Below are 18,547 nucleotides of genomic sequence, written 5' to 3' on the forward strand. Positions count from 1 at the left end.
TCAGCATACCTTTGGAACAACTCTCATCATGTTTGACCTTGAGGGGCAACCTGAGGTTTACTGCAGATTATTTGTTCATATACTCGTTCTTGCTCAAATGTTTCAGCACATTCCAGCACGCCCTCTGGCTTTAACAGGAAAAAAAAAAAGGACAAAACAAAACCAAACCAAAAACCATCCCTCACCTGTGCAGACAACAATCTCTCAAATACATGTGCACAACCTAAGAGCTATCACTTCAGGTTGCCACAAGCTGTATTTTACCATGAAAGTAATCTTTTCCCAGACTGTTCTGGGGTTTGCTTGTGTTTGGTTTTGAAACTTACAAATGAGGCCTACAAATTTGTTAGAAGTTCTGTTACCCCTTCACGGTATTCCAGAAGTATATCCCTTTTCTTTCTGCTGTCAGAAAGTTGGCATAAATAGAAACTCTTGCTGCTGGCTAAGAATAAAAAATTAAATCCTTATTGCTATTTAGAAAATTCTGACCCCCCTTGCTGCTAATCCCAAGGGTCCCACAAAATACTGAATAACAGGACTTATATTCACAATTTTCTGCTGTAGTTTATTCCACAGCAGTTGGAATTTTCTAACACTTGTTGCATTGCTTTAATGATTTGCTGTTAATAAGAAATTTTTAGGGAGCTGTAAGCCATTCCTACTTCAGATCCATAAGAAACCTAACAGTTAAAACTTCTCTTAGAACTCTCTCACATTCTACCTAAAGCAGGAAAAATTTTGCTGATAAACAATTATCCACAACTCATTTGTTTCAACTTAGCAATTAATTTCTAGAAAAAAATCCATAATTAGATGAGCAAGAATCAATTTTTTCCCCTTTTTTTCATTCCAAGGATTAGCTTTTCATTGTCCCAGCTGCCAAAAACTATCCAGCTTTCAAAAACCAGTGTTCTCCAGTACTGAACAGCTTCACCCTCTACAGTCACCACCTCCCTTTGGGACTGATTACACAACTTCTATTTTGTTATCTTTTCCAATAGATTTGATCAGTTAAATAAGAGCCAGTACCAGAGCTCCTGTGGCTATTACTAACAGTGTTACACAGTGAGTAGCCCAGCTTTCATGGCTGTTGAAAAGCTGAGACCCTAAAAATTGTTAGCATGCTGCCTGTGCTTCCAAGCTTTACCTTTAGCTGTCCCCAGTCTTCCAGCACAAAAAGCTCTTTAGTGCCAGCATCAGGTACTACTGTGTGGAAATACCTGTTCTCCTCTGCTAAGCATTAACATCATCTTCTGCCAGAGCTCAGACAGATGGTAACTCTGGACCACTGAGGGGACATGTCTTTATTCCCACGCTGCTTTATGACTCTTCCTCGTCTGACAGATCTTTTTTTTCACAGCTCCAATATGTAAATTAACAGCTTCTCCTGAGATTTTATCTCTGTTCCTTTATTTGTTTTAAAAATTATTCCCCTGCTTCTTCAAAATTAGTCTGAAGGAAACCTGTAGCATCTTTTAGTAATTAGTATTGTAAGAAGTAAAGAACAGAATTCATAGCAAGCAACTGCTATCTCCTTTCCTGCAGCTGCTTTCAAAATAAAAATTAAAAAATAAAAGGGGAGGAAAAATAAAGAAATCTGGTGCAATGCTGGAACAGAAGATACACATACTGTGCCAAGCACTGTACAGCTCAGAAACTGTGACTGACACCCTCACATCCAGCTGAGTTTACAGCATTTGGCTCCTTGTCAATACAAAGGTAACCCTGAAGTTCTCCTTTGCCACATGAGTACCTCAGAAACATGATTTTCTGGATTTCTTGTAGTTATTCCAGTGGAGTGTTTTCTTTCCCTCCTGTTTTTGTTCTTATTAGATATGCCTTGTCTAATTCATACTTAAAAGCTGTTTCTTAATTGCATTGCAAATCCTTGATCCAGAATAGGTTTGCAGTACTTCAATCTTGTCATGCCACTGACCACCATTATCACCCAAAATGATCTTTGAAATTGATGTGGAACTGAAATAGATCAACTTCTCAAGACACTAGACGCTATTTTAGCAAGGACCATCTAACATCTCCATACCAGGTGTCTATAGTATCAATGCAGAAAAAGTCTTGTAAAAATTAAACACTTACCTGAATTCTCCGATTCCACAAATAAGCAGAATTTTTTTTCCCCAAAAGCGATTTGTCAACCCCCTTAGCCCTTGCTTTCCAGAATGCCCAAATTTTGTAGAAAATCTGGTCCTGGGAGCTGCTAGTCACCTCTTCCATCAATGTTCCCAATCGCTCGGAGCCATGACAGCCTGGTTTCCAAATGATGAGACTTTTGGAGTTTGTTGCCTCAACAAAGTCTCTGTCATTCCTGGGTCATCTGAGGACACTTTCTAAGAATTGCATTAATTCCTTCATGGACAGCCTACAGCTCTTGAGTAAGGTTTGTCATTCCTATACTCATGAAAACTTCCACTACTTGCTCTCAGTTCTACATGCCGCTTCTGCTAAAAAGAGAAATGACAATGAAGCTGCATATTTATTTCAGACATTTCTACTTGAAGCTTGGATACAGTAGCAACTTCTTTAGTAGCTCATACTCCCGAATTTCTTTCCAGAGAGAAATCAACGCAAACACCCCCTCCTTCTGGCTTCTCTGAGAGCCACATCACCAGTGTTTTTATTGCTGTCTGTCCCTTTCTAACACCTCCACTTCCACCAAATAAAAACCAGCCTCTGGCACAGCTCAATTCATACAGCTCAGCTTCTGTTCAGCATCTCACGTGGACAGTGTTCTCACAAGTAAGTCAGTTATTTTACTTCAAAAAAGAAGTGCATTTTATCGTATCTTGACTGAAAGGTAGTCGTAGCACCATCTCCTATAAAAATGTACCCTGCCTCTGTATACCACTACAGATGAGTGACTGACCAGAGACCAGCAAAATCATTTTCCGTTGGTCTTTTTCCAAAGTACAACTGAAAACCAGAATTTACCACCTTCAGTCTTAAAACTGTGGCACTGATTTTGCTGTGCAGTGTTCCCAGTGACTATCAAAAGTGTAAACTTCAGCATATTACCCTCCATGACATTAACATAAAAGGAGTACCAGAGAGCTTTCCTGATGTAAAGGTTGGATCAAGCAACAGCCAACCATTCACCTTCTGCATTGGTGGAATTCACTCCCTCGATTCTTTACACAAAGTTCAAGAAATATCCAGCTAATCCCTTCAGTGGAGCAGTTAGATGTTGTCAAAAGTGGTCCCATAAAGGCCTGGAGAGCACCCTGCCTCCACCCAGCTGGCATCAAGATCTGATATAACACACTGGCTTGACTTGTCAAGTTCAGCTCCAGAAAACTCTGATCATTTGACAGCTTCCCATAGCCGCAGGAATGTAAAAGGTGACAATAGGAAAAGCAGCAGAAAAGTAGAGTTATTGTTCTCATGCAGAGACCTTTTGTAACAAGTTTCATCCTAAAATAATGCTTTGCATTCAAGGTGTAATAGATAACAATGTATACATATAAAGAATCATAGATATTTACAATGGGAAATACTAATAAAATGTTGACCCAAATTCCACGATCAGCTATGTTCTAAAATAGGATACAAACAGATTACTGGTATCACATTATGAAACACAAAGAAAATTTAAAAGTGCAGCAGTTGCTACCTTATTAGCATAAAATTAAAGCATCTGAGTGCATAATTAACTCAAAACATTAAGGGATTCATTTTTAGAGTCCAAAGAATTCCTTAAATTAATGTATTTTAGGCAAATTTTTCTGTCACCCTGAAGAGTTCTCTTCACTGAAGGTTAATACTTTGAAGTTAGACAACATAAACTAATATAAAAGCCAATACATGAACATAGCACAGAACAACAGCTGCAAAATGCTATCAGCATATTTATATTCCAAGTTCCGTTTATGTCTATAATTAAGAATATAAGCAATCATAACTCTTGCATAAGATAACAAAAAATTAAGTATACATACAAAATACAAAACCGTAACAGAGTGCTGCATGTGTTACACACAAAAAGACAGGATGATAATGCTTAGTACTACTGTAAGATATATTAAAGTTGATTCCAGAAATTGCACTATTTCATAATATAAGCAATTTCAGTCTCAAACTCTGGCAGAAACACAGTGAGTGCAACATTTCATCATCTTATTTCAAATGTACTATAGCATGATTAGGTTCATATTTTCACAGATACAGCTGAAAAAATCAAGGGACACTAGGCTTTAAATCATCCATATGCAGGGTTTATTAAACTATTTTTAAAAGAAACAACATAAACAAAGTATTTTTTCCACTATGAAGTTTCTTAAGGCTCATTACAGTACTTCTGCATATAATTCATACTAATCTCAGTGGGTTTGGTGGGTCATTCACATCAGAAGTAAGAGACAAATGATCTTATTATAGGAAAATGAGATGTAACTACAAAACCACAAAAATCAGCCTTATTCACAAAACAACCAAATCTACTTTCAGTTATTTTTAATTTATTATGTCAAGGATTTTCATATATGACTTCCTACAGTGTCTTCTCCTCCCTCTAACACCAAATAACAAATTCGGGAGTAGAGGGGGAGGAATTAATGAGACTGAATAAGTATGAAAAACAGGTAAATCCCTAATACTGATGTCCCCCATTTTTTCCCTTCTCTGGATCTTTCTTGTTTCCTTAACCCATTTTTTCTTTTGTTCACACTTAATAAGCCAAGGTATTCAAAAAGACCAATCAAACCTCAGTTTTGTCCTAAAAAACTTGATTCTTCAAGTTGTCAGTCCTATGGCAACATCTTTCCTTTTAGCCTGATTTTTAAAGGAAACTATGGTTATACATCTGTGCTGTCCGTACAGAAGTAAGCGTTATTTACACTACAAAGTCTTCCTAGAACTTTTGAATTTAAGTCACTTCAATTAAAATGAGAGATTAACAAGCTGAAAGAAACCAAGTACCTACAACTTTGATGAAAAAGTTAACAGGTGGGAAAATGCTATTCATATTTTAAAGATTTATGCAAGCAATAATCAATTTACACACAATCAATACCAGGCACTGGGAAAGCCACCTGGGAGAACACCATCAGGAATGTATCTCTGGCAGGGAAGGCTTCATGTGTGCTATAGCTTAGAAACTAGCAAGGCCACAGGAAACAAGGCTTTACTAACCATGCTGTTTGAAGAACTATTTATAACACAATATCTACAAGAAAGCTAGCTTCTAATTTGTTAAATCATCTTTAATTTGTGGATTTCTTCTTCCTTTCAACTGAATTGTCAGATTCTGATAGTTACATACACTTCACTAACATTTTAGACACTGATATGCATTTTTTCTCCCTGCATCTTATTCTTCTGTATCTGTGCATTTTGTTCTTGTGTGTGCTTCGATTCCCTTGGAAGGCAGAACATGCACCACAGGACCCATTTTGATGACTTTTGTGCCCCAGAGGCTTGTAGGCTAGCTCATCTCTTTTTACAATGAATGCAAACAAACCATCAGTTAACAGACAGCTGCAACATCCTTCCAAAAGAACAGCCTTTAAAAATATTGTTTACTTGTCTGAACAGAAGATATCCTCCTACCCTTCAAAGTAAGTGACTGTTTGATAGGGAGGAAAAGCACTTGCTTTAACAGAATCAGATTGACATCAGTTTTCATGTACTCTGCTGTCTGAACAGTACCAAGGTGATCAGATTTGTAATTCTCCTGAAGCACATCAAACCGAGCTAAAAAACTGTAGTCCTTTCCTACATTGAACTTGTGGATTTGTCCACTGTAAGCTAGTGAATAACAAATCCAACTATGGTAAAAATCCATTGTATAAAATGCATTTTCCAACTCCTGAAACACAGAAATCATCTAGCTTCTTACAACAACTTCATTTTGGCAGGATGATGAGTAAATGATCAGGAGAGAGCTGCAACTTACCCAACTGGCACTTTTTCTTTTTAGTTGGCTGTTGCAGAATGCCAGCTCTGACCAAATAGTTGACTAAGAAGGCATCAGGCAATAAAACTCAAAAAAATATATGGGTTTATATTCAAGTGCAACTGGCAATCACTGATGGCCACAAATGGCTTTTCTAGTAGGCAGGAAAACTTTAGTAAGTCTGCATCTAATCTTGCAAGAAAGATGATCACAACAACTTACGCCTCAATTATTTTTGAAGTCACATGCAATTTGAGATCACATGAGTAGGTATGCCATTCAACCCGATTCCTAAAATCAGTGGATTTACAATGCATCTGGCAAAATCTGACAACATTTAGTTTTGCAGAGAGATACTGATTATGTTTTCTTATGCTGTACATGCATAGGCCTTTTCTTGAGTTTGATACTTGTCAGATCTGTCACACAGTATGAGGAGAGAGCCTCTGAAGCTTTTCAAAACTTTATACTGCACTGACACACAATTTTTCAACAGATATTTTACCTGAGAACAGTTTGATTCTGGAAACTGTAATTTAAAATACATGTTATTTTAATATTTTAAAGATACTTGTGTTTTGTTCTTCCTTATAAAAGCAAGAATTCATCTTCACATACACTTAAAATGATAGAAAATTAGATTTCCTGTCTCTCAGGAAGCCATTTCAAAATAATATAGAACAGATTTGTAAAACCTGTTCAACCCAGTCTGTTTTCTACTGTGCCTGAAGTATTGTACTGATAAACATGAAAGACTCATTAAGAAGAACTTTGCTACTATCTCATTAAATTAGCATCAGTCCCTAAAATAGCATGCAGCATACATATTTTAGACACTCTTTATTAGGAAAATTACCAAACTTCTGAAAAACTTCAGAAACTTTCAAACAATCTACAACCCTTTATGCATCTGTTATCTCAAACAGTGAAACATAAAATCTTCCCAGTCTGCTTTAGTTGCTTACCTAGAATATACAAAGAAAGAGGTATGATCTCATGGTCTGAGTATGAAACAGGAAATCAGATCCTACATAATGATTAGCCAAACTGCACTTTCGGAACTAAACAAATTGCACTGGTCTTCCCCCAGCAGAATGGAAATAAATTAGTTTATACTGAATTGATCAAATCTGTTTAATTAACACAGAATACATGAGACATTTGGCTTCTGGGATTGAGTTTTAGAGAGCAGTAAAGCACATGTTTAGCTACATGCTAAAACCAACTGAAGTAGCAAATGGCAGTGCTAAGTTACTAAGAAACTCATGACTGCAAGATTTTTATTGCTAGATAATTTATCTAGTCTTGCTACAGAATGGCTTCAGGTAAAATAAAAATCAAGGGATACACATTAATAATCCTAAGAAATAAGTATCCAATTCTCCCTAGGTAAACAGAACTTGCACAACTTGCACAATTTATAAAATTATGCATGTAATTGGTAACACTATACAGATGTAAAACACAGACTACTGATAAAAAAAGAATATGTAAGTTGGTCAAGGCCAGTGACCAATTCAAAAAACCCAAACAAACCTTGACAGAAGTCTTGAAAGACAGAAGACTGAAGTCTGCATATAAACTGCTCCAACAGTTTAATTGAATCAAGATATCTAAAGCTGCACAGACAGTAAAACCAGATAAAGTGTAAAAAGACATCTGTAAACTATCAAAGAAAATATTACAATTGGCTTTAACTCAGCTTTTAATCAATTTAAATCCTCCATGTGGGTGTTTTTATGCATTTTAAAATAAAAACTAATATTCAAAAAGACACTTCTAAGTTTTTTCAGGCCCCAAGTGACATGAGCTTTTTCTTCAAATCAACCATCTAGCATTTACAGTCAATTAAATGGAGAGAATGAAAAATTAGCAGATGAACTCTTAAGGGATATTAAGTGTATGCTGTCCTCACGTATTCAAATCTGTGTTTGCTATGTTTCTTTATAGAAATATCTTCATATAATCTTACAAAGCAAAATTAATCATGCTTTCCAGCAGGCCATTATCAATAAACTCTACCATGAGAAGGAACAAAACATTGAAAAACAGGGACTGCAAAACAGAGTCTGACTAGAAGACTATGTTTTTAACATTATTTCTTCCCAATCTCTCATGCTTGCCATGCAATTATCACAATCAACGTCACATTGGTTGGAAAAAGCTATTAATACATAAATGCCAAAAAATTATCAGTTCTTAATGTGCCCCCTTCTTGCAAAAGGATGACTACTACTGGTATTTTTTGCAGAAATGCTTCAACATTGTTTGCCACAAGTCCTTTCATCTTCCATCAGCATCTGCAGTCAACTACTGCTTTGGTCAAAGGTCCAGTGTTTTCTTTTAATTTTATTTAAAGAGAGGAGGGACAAACTCAGAGAAAAGAGTTTTAAGTCCTGCAGCTTCAAATTCCTTTTGTAGCTCCTCCAGTGCTGAATATTCTTTGATTTCGAATGTCTGAAACCTACATTGTGAAAGAGAAAGACATGAATATACCTAGATTTGTCAGAATGTAATTATCAATTCTGTTACTTTTCTATCCACAACAGTACTAAATTATACCTTTTATGCTGTGACTGTATTTCTGTCTCACACAGTACACTCATCATTTTCTCTTTGCATTTCTTTCCACCTGAGTCCACATCTACCTTAGAAGTTTTCTGAAGAATCAAGTACTCCTAAAAGACAAAAAAATCCCAAAATATTACATGCCACCTAGTATTTTCAAAGTTTAGTAAAATAAAAAAGCCCATTGAAAACGTAGACTTTTTTTCAGAACATAGCAATCAAACTTTGAAAGTGCCCATCCCAAAAAGTGGATGACTGCTTCTATTAATCAGTTTTAAGTTAAGTGCATGCCTAACTGATTTAGAGAACATGATTAGAAAAGCCAAAACATTCTCCTCCAACATCACCACCAAAACCAACCTAATGCAATGGGAGGTCAAATATACAGGCAAAAATTTCAAAGCCCAGGCATGCAGTAGCAGCACCATGTGGTTTTAAGTCAAGGAAAGAGACAGTTAGCAATGAGTTAGAAATATGTCTGTTATTAACTTCTCACCAAAAATTTTTCAACTTTCTGGGGCATTTGGGAAATACAGGAAACTGAATCTAGGCATATTAAGGTCAGGGAAAAAAGGGATACAGGGTATAATTACAGTGGGAAGCAATGCAATACAGGCCACAGGTGTACAGGTATCACTGTAGACAGAACAGAATACCTTCATTTTTTTAAATACAGAATAAAGTTGCTGGGCCTTCCTACTCTGATAATGATCAATTTGTTTCCAAAATAGTTAATCTTAGAAAAACACACACAAAATATTCAGACATGGAGGTTTTAGTGGTAAATCAATAGAACTAGTCAACATTCATTGCTCCTGCACCTTAATGCTGCTCCTGTCACCCTGAAGAAGAATCAATATTATCTTGCCCATGAACATCAGTCTTCCAGTCAGCCTTAGATTTGAAGCCCATTTTTCCACAGTTTTCACATATTTTGCCTTTGCTCTCATGTGATCTAAATGCAAAAGGAGCATCCAGATACCATCTTCTGTTCCTTTTGACAAAGCAGTTTTTTCATTGCAAACTGTTGCTGATTGCTTAATGACATCTTTAAGATGCTGCTGTACCCAAAGAATCAGATCATGCACCATGGGTTCAGAAAGATGCTTCTTTGCTTGTTCAAGTAATTTATCTTTCACGTCCATGCATTGGGCCCTTGTAAGCTGGTCTGAGTTAACAGAAATATCCGGTAGAGTTGATGGGTAATTGACTGGTAAATGAAATAACAGCTTTAAAACTACATCTGTATCCAACACTTCTTTCACACTGATTTGAATTCTAAATGAGATTCCATGTGTTTCTGGAAAATATTAAAAAAAAATAAACATTAATAGTTTGCTTGAAGTTGAAATACATATATATCACTAAATCATGTTATTTTCTTTAACAATTCAACACAAATAACTGCCATTTCCTCTAAAATAAAAGGAGGTGATTTTTTTTGCAGGGTGGGGGCTTGCAACCAATGGCTCAAGCTATACCTGCAGGGAATCCTGAAATGAAACACTTCCGTAGCATAGTAGAAAGAAAGTTATTAACACATTCTAAAAAGCATTCACACCTTTTGGTTCTTTCAAAGTCTAGACAAGCCAGTAATAAAGAATTGTCTCTCTCAAACACATAACTGAGCTTCTACAACTCAACAGCAAAAGCAAGGACAACTGAAAATAGAGACTCTGCTGGATGGACTCAGCACTGCTCTAAGTTTGCTCCTAAAGAAATCTGTAAGACTTCTAACACCAATACTAATGCAAGGCAAACAGACTTGCACGGGGTATTTTTTAAGACAATCATTCAAAAGCAGTTCCACACTTAGGAGAGACTTGGAAAGAAAAAAGTCAGATTCTTTGTCCCCTACAACTTGCAGAAAAAATATGCTTAAATCTTTTCTGCCAACTCCTCTACAACAGTTGCACTGACATAAGGAAAACATCTCTGTTAGACACCTGACCCTAGATACCACATATATAAATATGCATGTACTCATATTAATGTATGTTTATATATCTTCATATCTGCTCAAAATATGTTGCAGGTCTACTTAAGAAAAGAATTATTTTCAGAGTGAAAAGGATACACACAGTATGCAGCAGGAAAAGCTAAAGACAACATCATCCTGATAAATCATAAAATCAAAGGTGCTTAATATGAAAGTTATGTACAGTCATTCATGAAATAAAACCTTCTTAACTGAAAGTGTCACACAAAAACAATACAAAACTTGACAAAGTGAAAAGCGGGGACAAAGACCTAACCTACTTTTGCTCCTCTGCCATGAAGTAAGAGTGTATCAATCAGATAAAAGATGATCTTCTTCAGATGTTCTCTGCTTCACCACTTTGATGCATTCTAAACACTTCACCCCTTTTCTTTCAAAAATTGCTAAAATGTCAGGTTGATTCACTCTATGAGGGCAGGAGAAGCCAGATTTGAAAGGCAGATTAGAGCAGAGCTGAGTTTCAGAGCAGGTCTTTTGAAGTGACTTGTGCTCTTCCCCCCCGTACCTTACCTTACCTTCCTTTACACGGCAGTCAGTTGAATTATGTTTGATTAGTATTGCTGATCCCACTAACCAACCTCTCACAGTGCCCTCTATGATTTTATATTTCAAATCTACTAAAAAAGTGGAAGAACCTAAAAGTGACTTGGACAGACAGAAGTACTTTAGAGAGCTATCCACGGGCTTGTTTCCAAACCTCCTTCCTGGGTCATACAAAGAACTCTCAAGGTCAGAGAAGCCACAAAGTAAAATCAGAAAACCCTCCAAGCCCAATAATCAAATCTAGCAGTACCATGAAGACCACCACCTTCAAACATCTACATCACTACCTAAGACTCAAATCCAGTGGTGAAAGCAGTAGATGCAGATCCATTGAATCCAATGAAATCACACCCAACCATGCCTGTCCTTATGGGCACCATATGTTAAAAGAGTCGCTTCCTGTCAACAGGAGTTTGTCTTCAATCCTCCAAGACCCTATCAAAGGCTCCAGACTACTTTTAGGGCAAATGCATTCCTCAGAAAAACACCAGCCTTGGAAGAGACCCTTGCAAGTGGTCAGTAGCTACAGAGGAGGACCTCAAACCTTCCCATTTCAATCTCTGTCTTCTGCTGTCCTGACAAATGTCTCCTCCTGGGCCCCAGCAGCGGTAGCTCCTCTGCCATTACGCCAGGCTCAGCACACATAACCACAGACACGGGCAGAAAAGCCTGTCCTGTGCATCCCGGGGCTGCAGTCACCCCTCTGGCCACCACAGAGGTGTCTGCACACACAAGCATTGCACCAGACAAAGTGCTGCTACCCCATGCCCTTTCAGCTGCCCCCTCTCAGGGCAGCCCCACCAGGTACACAGCCAGCTGGCATCTGGCTGAACGGGATTAGCATTATTGTACTTCTCCCCATGAATCACTTTATTTTAAACTATGTCATCAAGAGATTTTAAAATGCACAGCCTATACAAATTGAAAAATACTACTCTATTGCCAGCTTAATTACAGTGACAGAAAAACATGTTACCTTTCTGATAATCCTCCTAAGATTTTTCCACTAGCTTGTCACAACAGATCTCACCACAGCTCAGAAGTAACAGAGGGATAGAGAGGCCAACCCTGCCCCTTTGACAAGAGCCTCCTGCTGCAGTGATCTTATCTTAAGCCTGCAAAAATCTCACACCTTTCCTTGTGATGAACTAATCTGAAGGAAGCAAAACAGCCTCGCATCCCAAGGTGTATCACCCTGAGCCATCGGGTAAAGCCCAGCCGTGCTCATTTACATCTGCTTCAGACTTACTTTTAAAAAGAAGAATCAGTTCAAAACCTTTGCAGGGCTACAGCATCTAAAGTTTATTTAAACCTTGCAGCATCCCTTTTCTGCACCAGCGCTGCAGACACTGGCAGAACAAAGAGCAAACCACCGGCGCCCTGCGCAACCTGGCTCCAAAGAAATATTTCCTTTGTTTGCACATGCTACAAGGGCCGAGTTGTCTTCACAGCAACACAGCAATTATTTCTGAAATAAAAGGTTGGGTATGACTGTTCCGCTGGCATTTAATGTGCTAATCAGACTAAACTCAATACATTTTAACTCGTTTTCCCCCATAGCTGCATGCTTATCAGTATATTTAGCTCTAGCATACTTCAGATTTTTTCTTATGTTCCATGTCAACCAGACAGATATCCCCCTCCTCTCCTGCCCAAAGGCATTTTATGCAACACATGCAGTCTATTTTTAAATTCAGAAAATGGCACCTACTAACGTACAAGCTTAGAATATCTAAATATACTTTTATAGCAAGCTTGGTGAACAGACCAAAAGAGAACAGATTAACAACTAAATTACGGATTTCTATCTGTAACACTAATCTTTGCAAATAGATATGTAAGGTAAAAAAGATATGCTATAATTAGTTTATTTAAATTCATCCACACATTGGTTTTGATAAAAACACATTTTGCATTCTGAATACTTCACTGCTGAATTCCAAAAAGCCAAAGTTTTTACCATACCAAGAGACCTGTAAAAGCATTCTCTTACATTCCTCAACACCATGAATCCCCAATGGCCTGCTTTTTGATCCCATGGATCTACACACAAATTACTCTTAATGTCTTAGAGATTGTATAACATAACAGTCTTCCTGGAAGTTATGTCTGTGCACCATTTGTCAATGACAATTTACATGGTTTGAAGAGATAAAGGAAATGTAAGCTAATGACTGAAGCGAAAGTTAATTGTATACTAGAGGATTCTGCAATTCCAACAAGTAAATTCCAAGAGGATGAAAAATACCAATAATCATTGTTGTAAAGAATCTTTTCAATTCCAGCAGAAAACTATGTAAATCAATCAAATATACCCGATCCTAACGTATCATGAACACAGCGTGGTTAAAGGCCCTCCAAGGTCACATAACATTAATATAAATAAAATAGCCTGTTCCTATTGTGCACTTGTGACACCTCATTTTATGTACAGAAAGGTTTCCAAACCTCTTACATTCTGGCAACTTATAAACACAAAATCATTTTTCCATATATGAAGCACAGAGAAGAATGTGCCTATATTTCTCAACAGATTTGGAGGAACAGACGTGTATATGCAATGTTCAGATACGCTCACATTTTTTAAAATTAACATCTGATAAGCCTGGATACTGTTTTTTTAAACTATGCCCAAAATTAACATTCTTGAACTTTTTCACTCAAAAATAAAGCTCAGTTGAAACATTTCATCAATCATATTTTAAAGATACAACCCTACATACCAATTTTTTTTAAAAAAAGGCAGAATAGCATGCCTGCACTGGAGCAGGCGGTGCATCATGCATATTGAGATACAAAACTCTGGTTTTAGATTACTGTGATTAATTGTGCTCCCTGCAGACACTAATGTCTTCATCCAACCTCTCCCCTCAAGCACAGTCACCTACAACAGGAACAACTGCCCAGGACAATATCCAGATATTCTGAATATCTCCAGTGAGGGAGACTGCACAGGCTCTCTTGGCAACCTCCAGCACTCAGTTACCTGCACAGTAAAAACGTGTTTCCTTATCAATCCCAGTTCTTTAGGGCTCGATACATACATGTGCAGACAAAATCTGACACCAGACCACTACATCCATCTTTAGCAGCATTCCCCAGGACTTCACTGCAGTCCAACCAGCAGGAAGCTCTCCCTGTCCATCACTCTGCTGGGGAGCAGCCCTCTGCAACAGCTCCCAGGACACTGGGGACCTGTGATACAGAATATAGGCATATTCTGTGTGCATATGTGCATGTGTATCTCTCCCCAACAAATACATAAGAGTTGTCACATCTGTGGTAGGCACTAAGCAAAATTTACTAATTGTCTGGATCTGAATAGGCACCAACACTTGCATATCCAGCCTGACAGCAGCTGCTATTATACACTGGAACTATTGAGATTCATTCTCCCTTGCTGAAGGGGCATCTTCACAGCAGTGTACAGTGCAGACTGATAAAAACCATCTCTTAATACTACGTTCTGATCAGTGGCCACCAAGACTGTTGCAAAAACCATGGAGGCGTCCAGGCTTCCAACATTCCTTGCCTACATCATCCAGCAGATGATGGGGGCAAGTACTACCAACCTGATCATTCCACCTACAGCAGACACATCAGCCTCGGTACCCCGTAAAAACTACAGCCGTACACATCTTGCTGAAGCAGGAGAACATCTGGCACGTCACAGTGCCCCGGTGGTCACCTTACCCCAGAAAAATACAGAGATGACCCAACGCTTCTCATGCACTGCAACAGCTGTACTCCTAGTCAGTCTTACCGGATAAATACCTCGTCTTCTTAACGCGTACAAGATTCACGTGCTTGTTTACCTAGAGGGCAGCCAGCCCATTCTCAGGCTGCCCCTCGCTTGCCCCCAGGGCGTGCAAGGGCCCTGAGAAGGTCCCTAACTATAACCGAGCAGGGCCCGCTGGGCTCCGTGTCCCAAGCGAGGCCGGCGGCACAGACACGCGGCGGGGCAGGGACACGCGACAAGCGGCAGCAGCGAGGGACCGAGCCCGTGCTGCCCCGGGGGCCGAGCCCCGCCGTGAGCGGCCACGGAGCGCTTCCTCCCGAGGCTCTGCCGGGCCGAGCCGCCGCGCGGGGTAGCGGGAGAGCCCGGGCTGCGGGCAGAGAGCGCGGCCGCGTCACCTGAGGCCGCCAGCACCTCGCAGGCGCCCGGCTCGCAGTAGATGGCGGCGAGCGCCGACAGCTCCTCCCGCGCCAGCTCCGACATGGCCGCCAGCGCGCCGCAGCGCCCCCTGCCGGCCGCGGGGCCCGCACCATGGCCGCCAGGGGGCGCCGCCGCGCCGGCCCGCGCCACAGGGAGGAGAACAAAATGGCTGCTCTACGGCGGCTGGGGCCCGCGCTCTGTCCCTCTGTCTGTCCCTGTCCCCAGGAGCCCGCGCCCTGTCCCTCCCTCCATCCGTCCGGCCCTGTCCCGAGGAGCCCGCGCCCTGTCTCTTTGTCCCTCCCTCCCTCCGCCCCTGTCCCGAGGAGCCCGCGCCCTGTCCCTCTGTCCCTGCCCCGGGGTGCGGAGCGTTGTGCGACGATCTGACCCATGGTGAGGAAGAGCCGGCTCGGCCTCGGGCTGCACACGACCCACGGAGTTGCATTCGCACACACCCCTGCACAAAGAGTTACTAGAATATAAAATTATGTTTCTTACAATCAACTACTGTGACTTCGCAATCCTGTTACAAGCGCTCATACCGAGGTTGTGCACTGCCAACAGTACAATTAACTCCCAGGCAAAATCATTCCGTATCTTCTGTTATTACAAAAATCACTTTAAAAAGCAAGGGCTGGGGGGTTACTACTTTTCAGGAGATTATATCCTGCTACTTTTAAGCCCCTAACTTGTGTTGAAATAACAAGAACTATGAGGGGGCTTAGCAGGGGAGGAGGGAGATGCTGGGAGAGAGCAGCACTACACTTGGCAGCTGTCAGAGAGAAGGCTGTGGTGGAAATTGGCCTTAGAAGTGTCTCCATTCTATTATTAAGAACTTCCTTGCCCCGGTCTTTCCTCCTTCTCCTCTGCTACTTTGCATATTCCATTTTACATGTTTAAATAAAAAAGTCGATGTAAATGTCTTGAATTGACACTATCACTAGACATGGAGGTCCCTATGAATAAGTTACTGCACTCTGACATTTGGAAGTCATCAAACGAGACAGTATAATGTCAGCTTGATATTTTTCACTCTATGAAAAGATCAGCTTCATGTCAAAGATCTAAATTCCATCTTAATGTAATAATTTTTCTTGTATTCACAGACAACTGAAAATGCTAAATATTTAAATTTGAAACGAACTTCTACAGTTACAATCTGGCCTTCAGAGTCTATTGTTATGAAATTGAAAGTCAAGATCTTATTTCCCCTCTTCCTTTTTTTTATTTCTTCAAGCATTGCAGTGTTTGATAGACTATTAGCCATATTCTCTAAATGGATAGTTTCCCATCAACATGTGGCAAATAAAGTTAAAAAAGAAAAGTCTCGCTTTTTAGAGTAAGCCTATATTAAACCAGCTCCAACATCCTGTCACAAAATGATTGTGCCACCACAATCTTCCACTTTGCCTGACAAGGCAAACAGAATGCAACCTTTCATACATAGGTAAGATTAGTCTTCCCAGTGTTATTTGCAAAAGCAGTATCCTTTGCCTTCCACTCACTATAATTACAGCCTTAATTAGGTGTTGTTTCAACAACCACCAGTGAATACATATAAAATGGTGCGTTTTGACCGGTTTTTCCCTAACCTAACAAGCAAATCAGAGGAGTAGACAGACATTTGGAAAAGAGTTAATTTGGAACATCCATCTTATTCCTTTTACCATCATTTCCATGCCAGCCCCTTTGCCATCTCATTGATCGCAGCTGCAGGCAGTCCTAAAAACACACATTCCAGAAGGCATTAAAGGACCACTAGGATGTCACTGCAGTTGCCCATTTTGCGCTCATGAGACAGACACTAATGAGGAACCCATAACCACAGCGAAGGTGATGGCGGACCAGTGCAACACAAACCACCTCCGCCTTTTGGCACTGCTGCAGGACAGCTGCAGTTCCCATATTTTCTGGTACAACAGTGCTGCCAGCTCTAATGCAGCCAAAATGGCATTCTTACCAGTCAGAACTGTTCTTACCTGAGTTAAATAGCACTGCTTTTTCAGAGGCCTGAGAAAGAAGCTACCATTTCTCTAATAACAACTGTAAGTGTTATTGCAGTGGTAGAAGTCTTAACCAAAGTGGCTTGTACAAAAATGGCAGAGAGAAACCAACAGGAAACCTGTAAAATCTCTCCAAATAAACTAAGAGGCAAAAGCTTGAAGAAAACAGAAGGATAAACAATCCCAGTAATTGTGTAAATACATGATAAAACATGGAATTATTTTTCCCCCAGTATTCTCAAGTACAGTTAGTGCAAAAGTTTTCTTTTTTCTTTTCTTATTTTCTTTTTCATTTTTCTCTGTCTTTTTTACAGTTGAAATAAACTCATTTAACAAAAAGTTTACATTGCGAATTAAAGCTGCCAAAAGTTGCATTGTTTGCTGTAAGGTTAAATTTTCATGAGATTTTGCTTTTCAATTCTTGAAAATGAGATAACAAATTCTCACTGATATATTAAAAAAAATCTCTAATTTGAGGAAAAAGCAAAGTGGAGGAAAAACCTTTTCTACTACTTTTCCATTACCTTTCTTTGTAAGTATTTTAGAAGCAAGTTTTTCATGGATTTGTGATCTAGCAGTGCTTTTTAAAGGCACTTGCATTTATCCTCCATGCATCAAACTGCTCTAAGTCAATTCCCTGAGACACTTAATCTTTTGGCAGATGGAAACTCATTTTGAAAGTGTACTAATGATCAATTAAAGCATTAGCTATCTCTGCAGACAGGAGGTTTATGGGGTCATAGTCTTCAGAAGCTGGAGGCAAGAACAGCAGCATGTTAGCAAAATAGCTAAAACTTTCTGTAGTTACCACAAAATTGGCAAAACATTGGAAAACAAAAAACATGACAGGTTGATTTTTTTTGCCATATTATGTAGAAAACAAATGTAATGGTTTCTATATTATGAGAGGCACAATGGTTCAAACTGAACATCAGCAAAAGAAATGACCTAATATTTTAAATTTTCTTAATGAAGCCTAATAACTATCCCAATATTTCCAATAAATTTACATAATCCTTTGAAAATTGGATTCATTCAGACTCCAGTCAAAAATATGTACCCACTCCACAAATATGCAGACACGTATTATGAGGAGCTGCCATCGGAATCTGTGGCTCCCTGGTAAATAATGTGTCATTTCACACATGCTCAAGGCTCCACAATTAGGTTTGAAGCCAAGTACTCTGCCCAGAAGTTTCTATGCAATGTGATGTGCAAGTATTAAGACCAAATAGCTGTAACTGTCACATTCATAAAAGAATATAAGATTCTTCTTCTAGGAGGTTGACAAGCCATTTTTCCTTGAAGGAGAAGCACCTAAAAGTGATTAGCCATCTAATGCAAAAATCTAATGCTTTTTATGACATGACATG

At 39.3% G+C, this 18,547-nt stretch overlaps 1 protein-coding gene across 1 annotated transcript; it reads right to left on the reverse strand.

Moving 5' to 3' along the window:
* Positions 1–4,207: 4,207 nt before the first annotated feature.
* RWDD3 (RWD domain containing 3) lies at positions 4,208–15,263 on the reverse strand. Its single transcript, XM_042030132.1, has 4 exons — positions 15,153–15,263; positions 9,298–9,776; positions 8,471–8,586; positions 4,208–8,372 (listed from the first exon to the last, which is right to left on the reverse strand). The coding sequence occupies exons 1-4, from the start codon at positions 15,235–15,237 to the stop codon at positions 8,258–8,260; spliced, it is 795 nt and encodes a 264-aa protein (XP_041886066.1). The 5' UTR covers positions 15,238–15,263; the 3' UTR covers positions 4,208–8,257.
* Between the last annotated feature and the right edge of the window lie 3,284 nt (positions 15,264–18,547).

This window comes from Corvus kubaryi, unplaced genomic scaffold (genome assembly GCF_017639235.1).
Source record: "Corvus kubaryi isolate FWS band 111438036 unplaced genomic scaffold, C.kubaryi_AGA036_p1.0 37334, whole genome shotgun sequence".
NCBI classification, from domain to species: domain Eukaryota; kingdom Metazoa; phylum Chordata; class Aves; order Passeriformes; family Corvidae; genus Corvus; species Corvus kubaryi.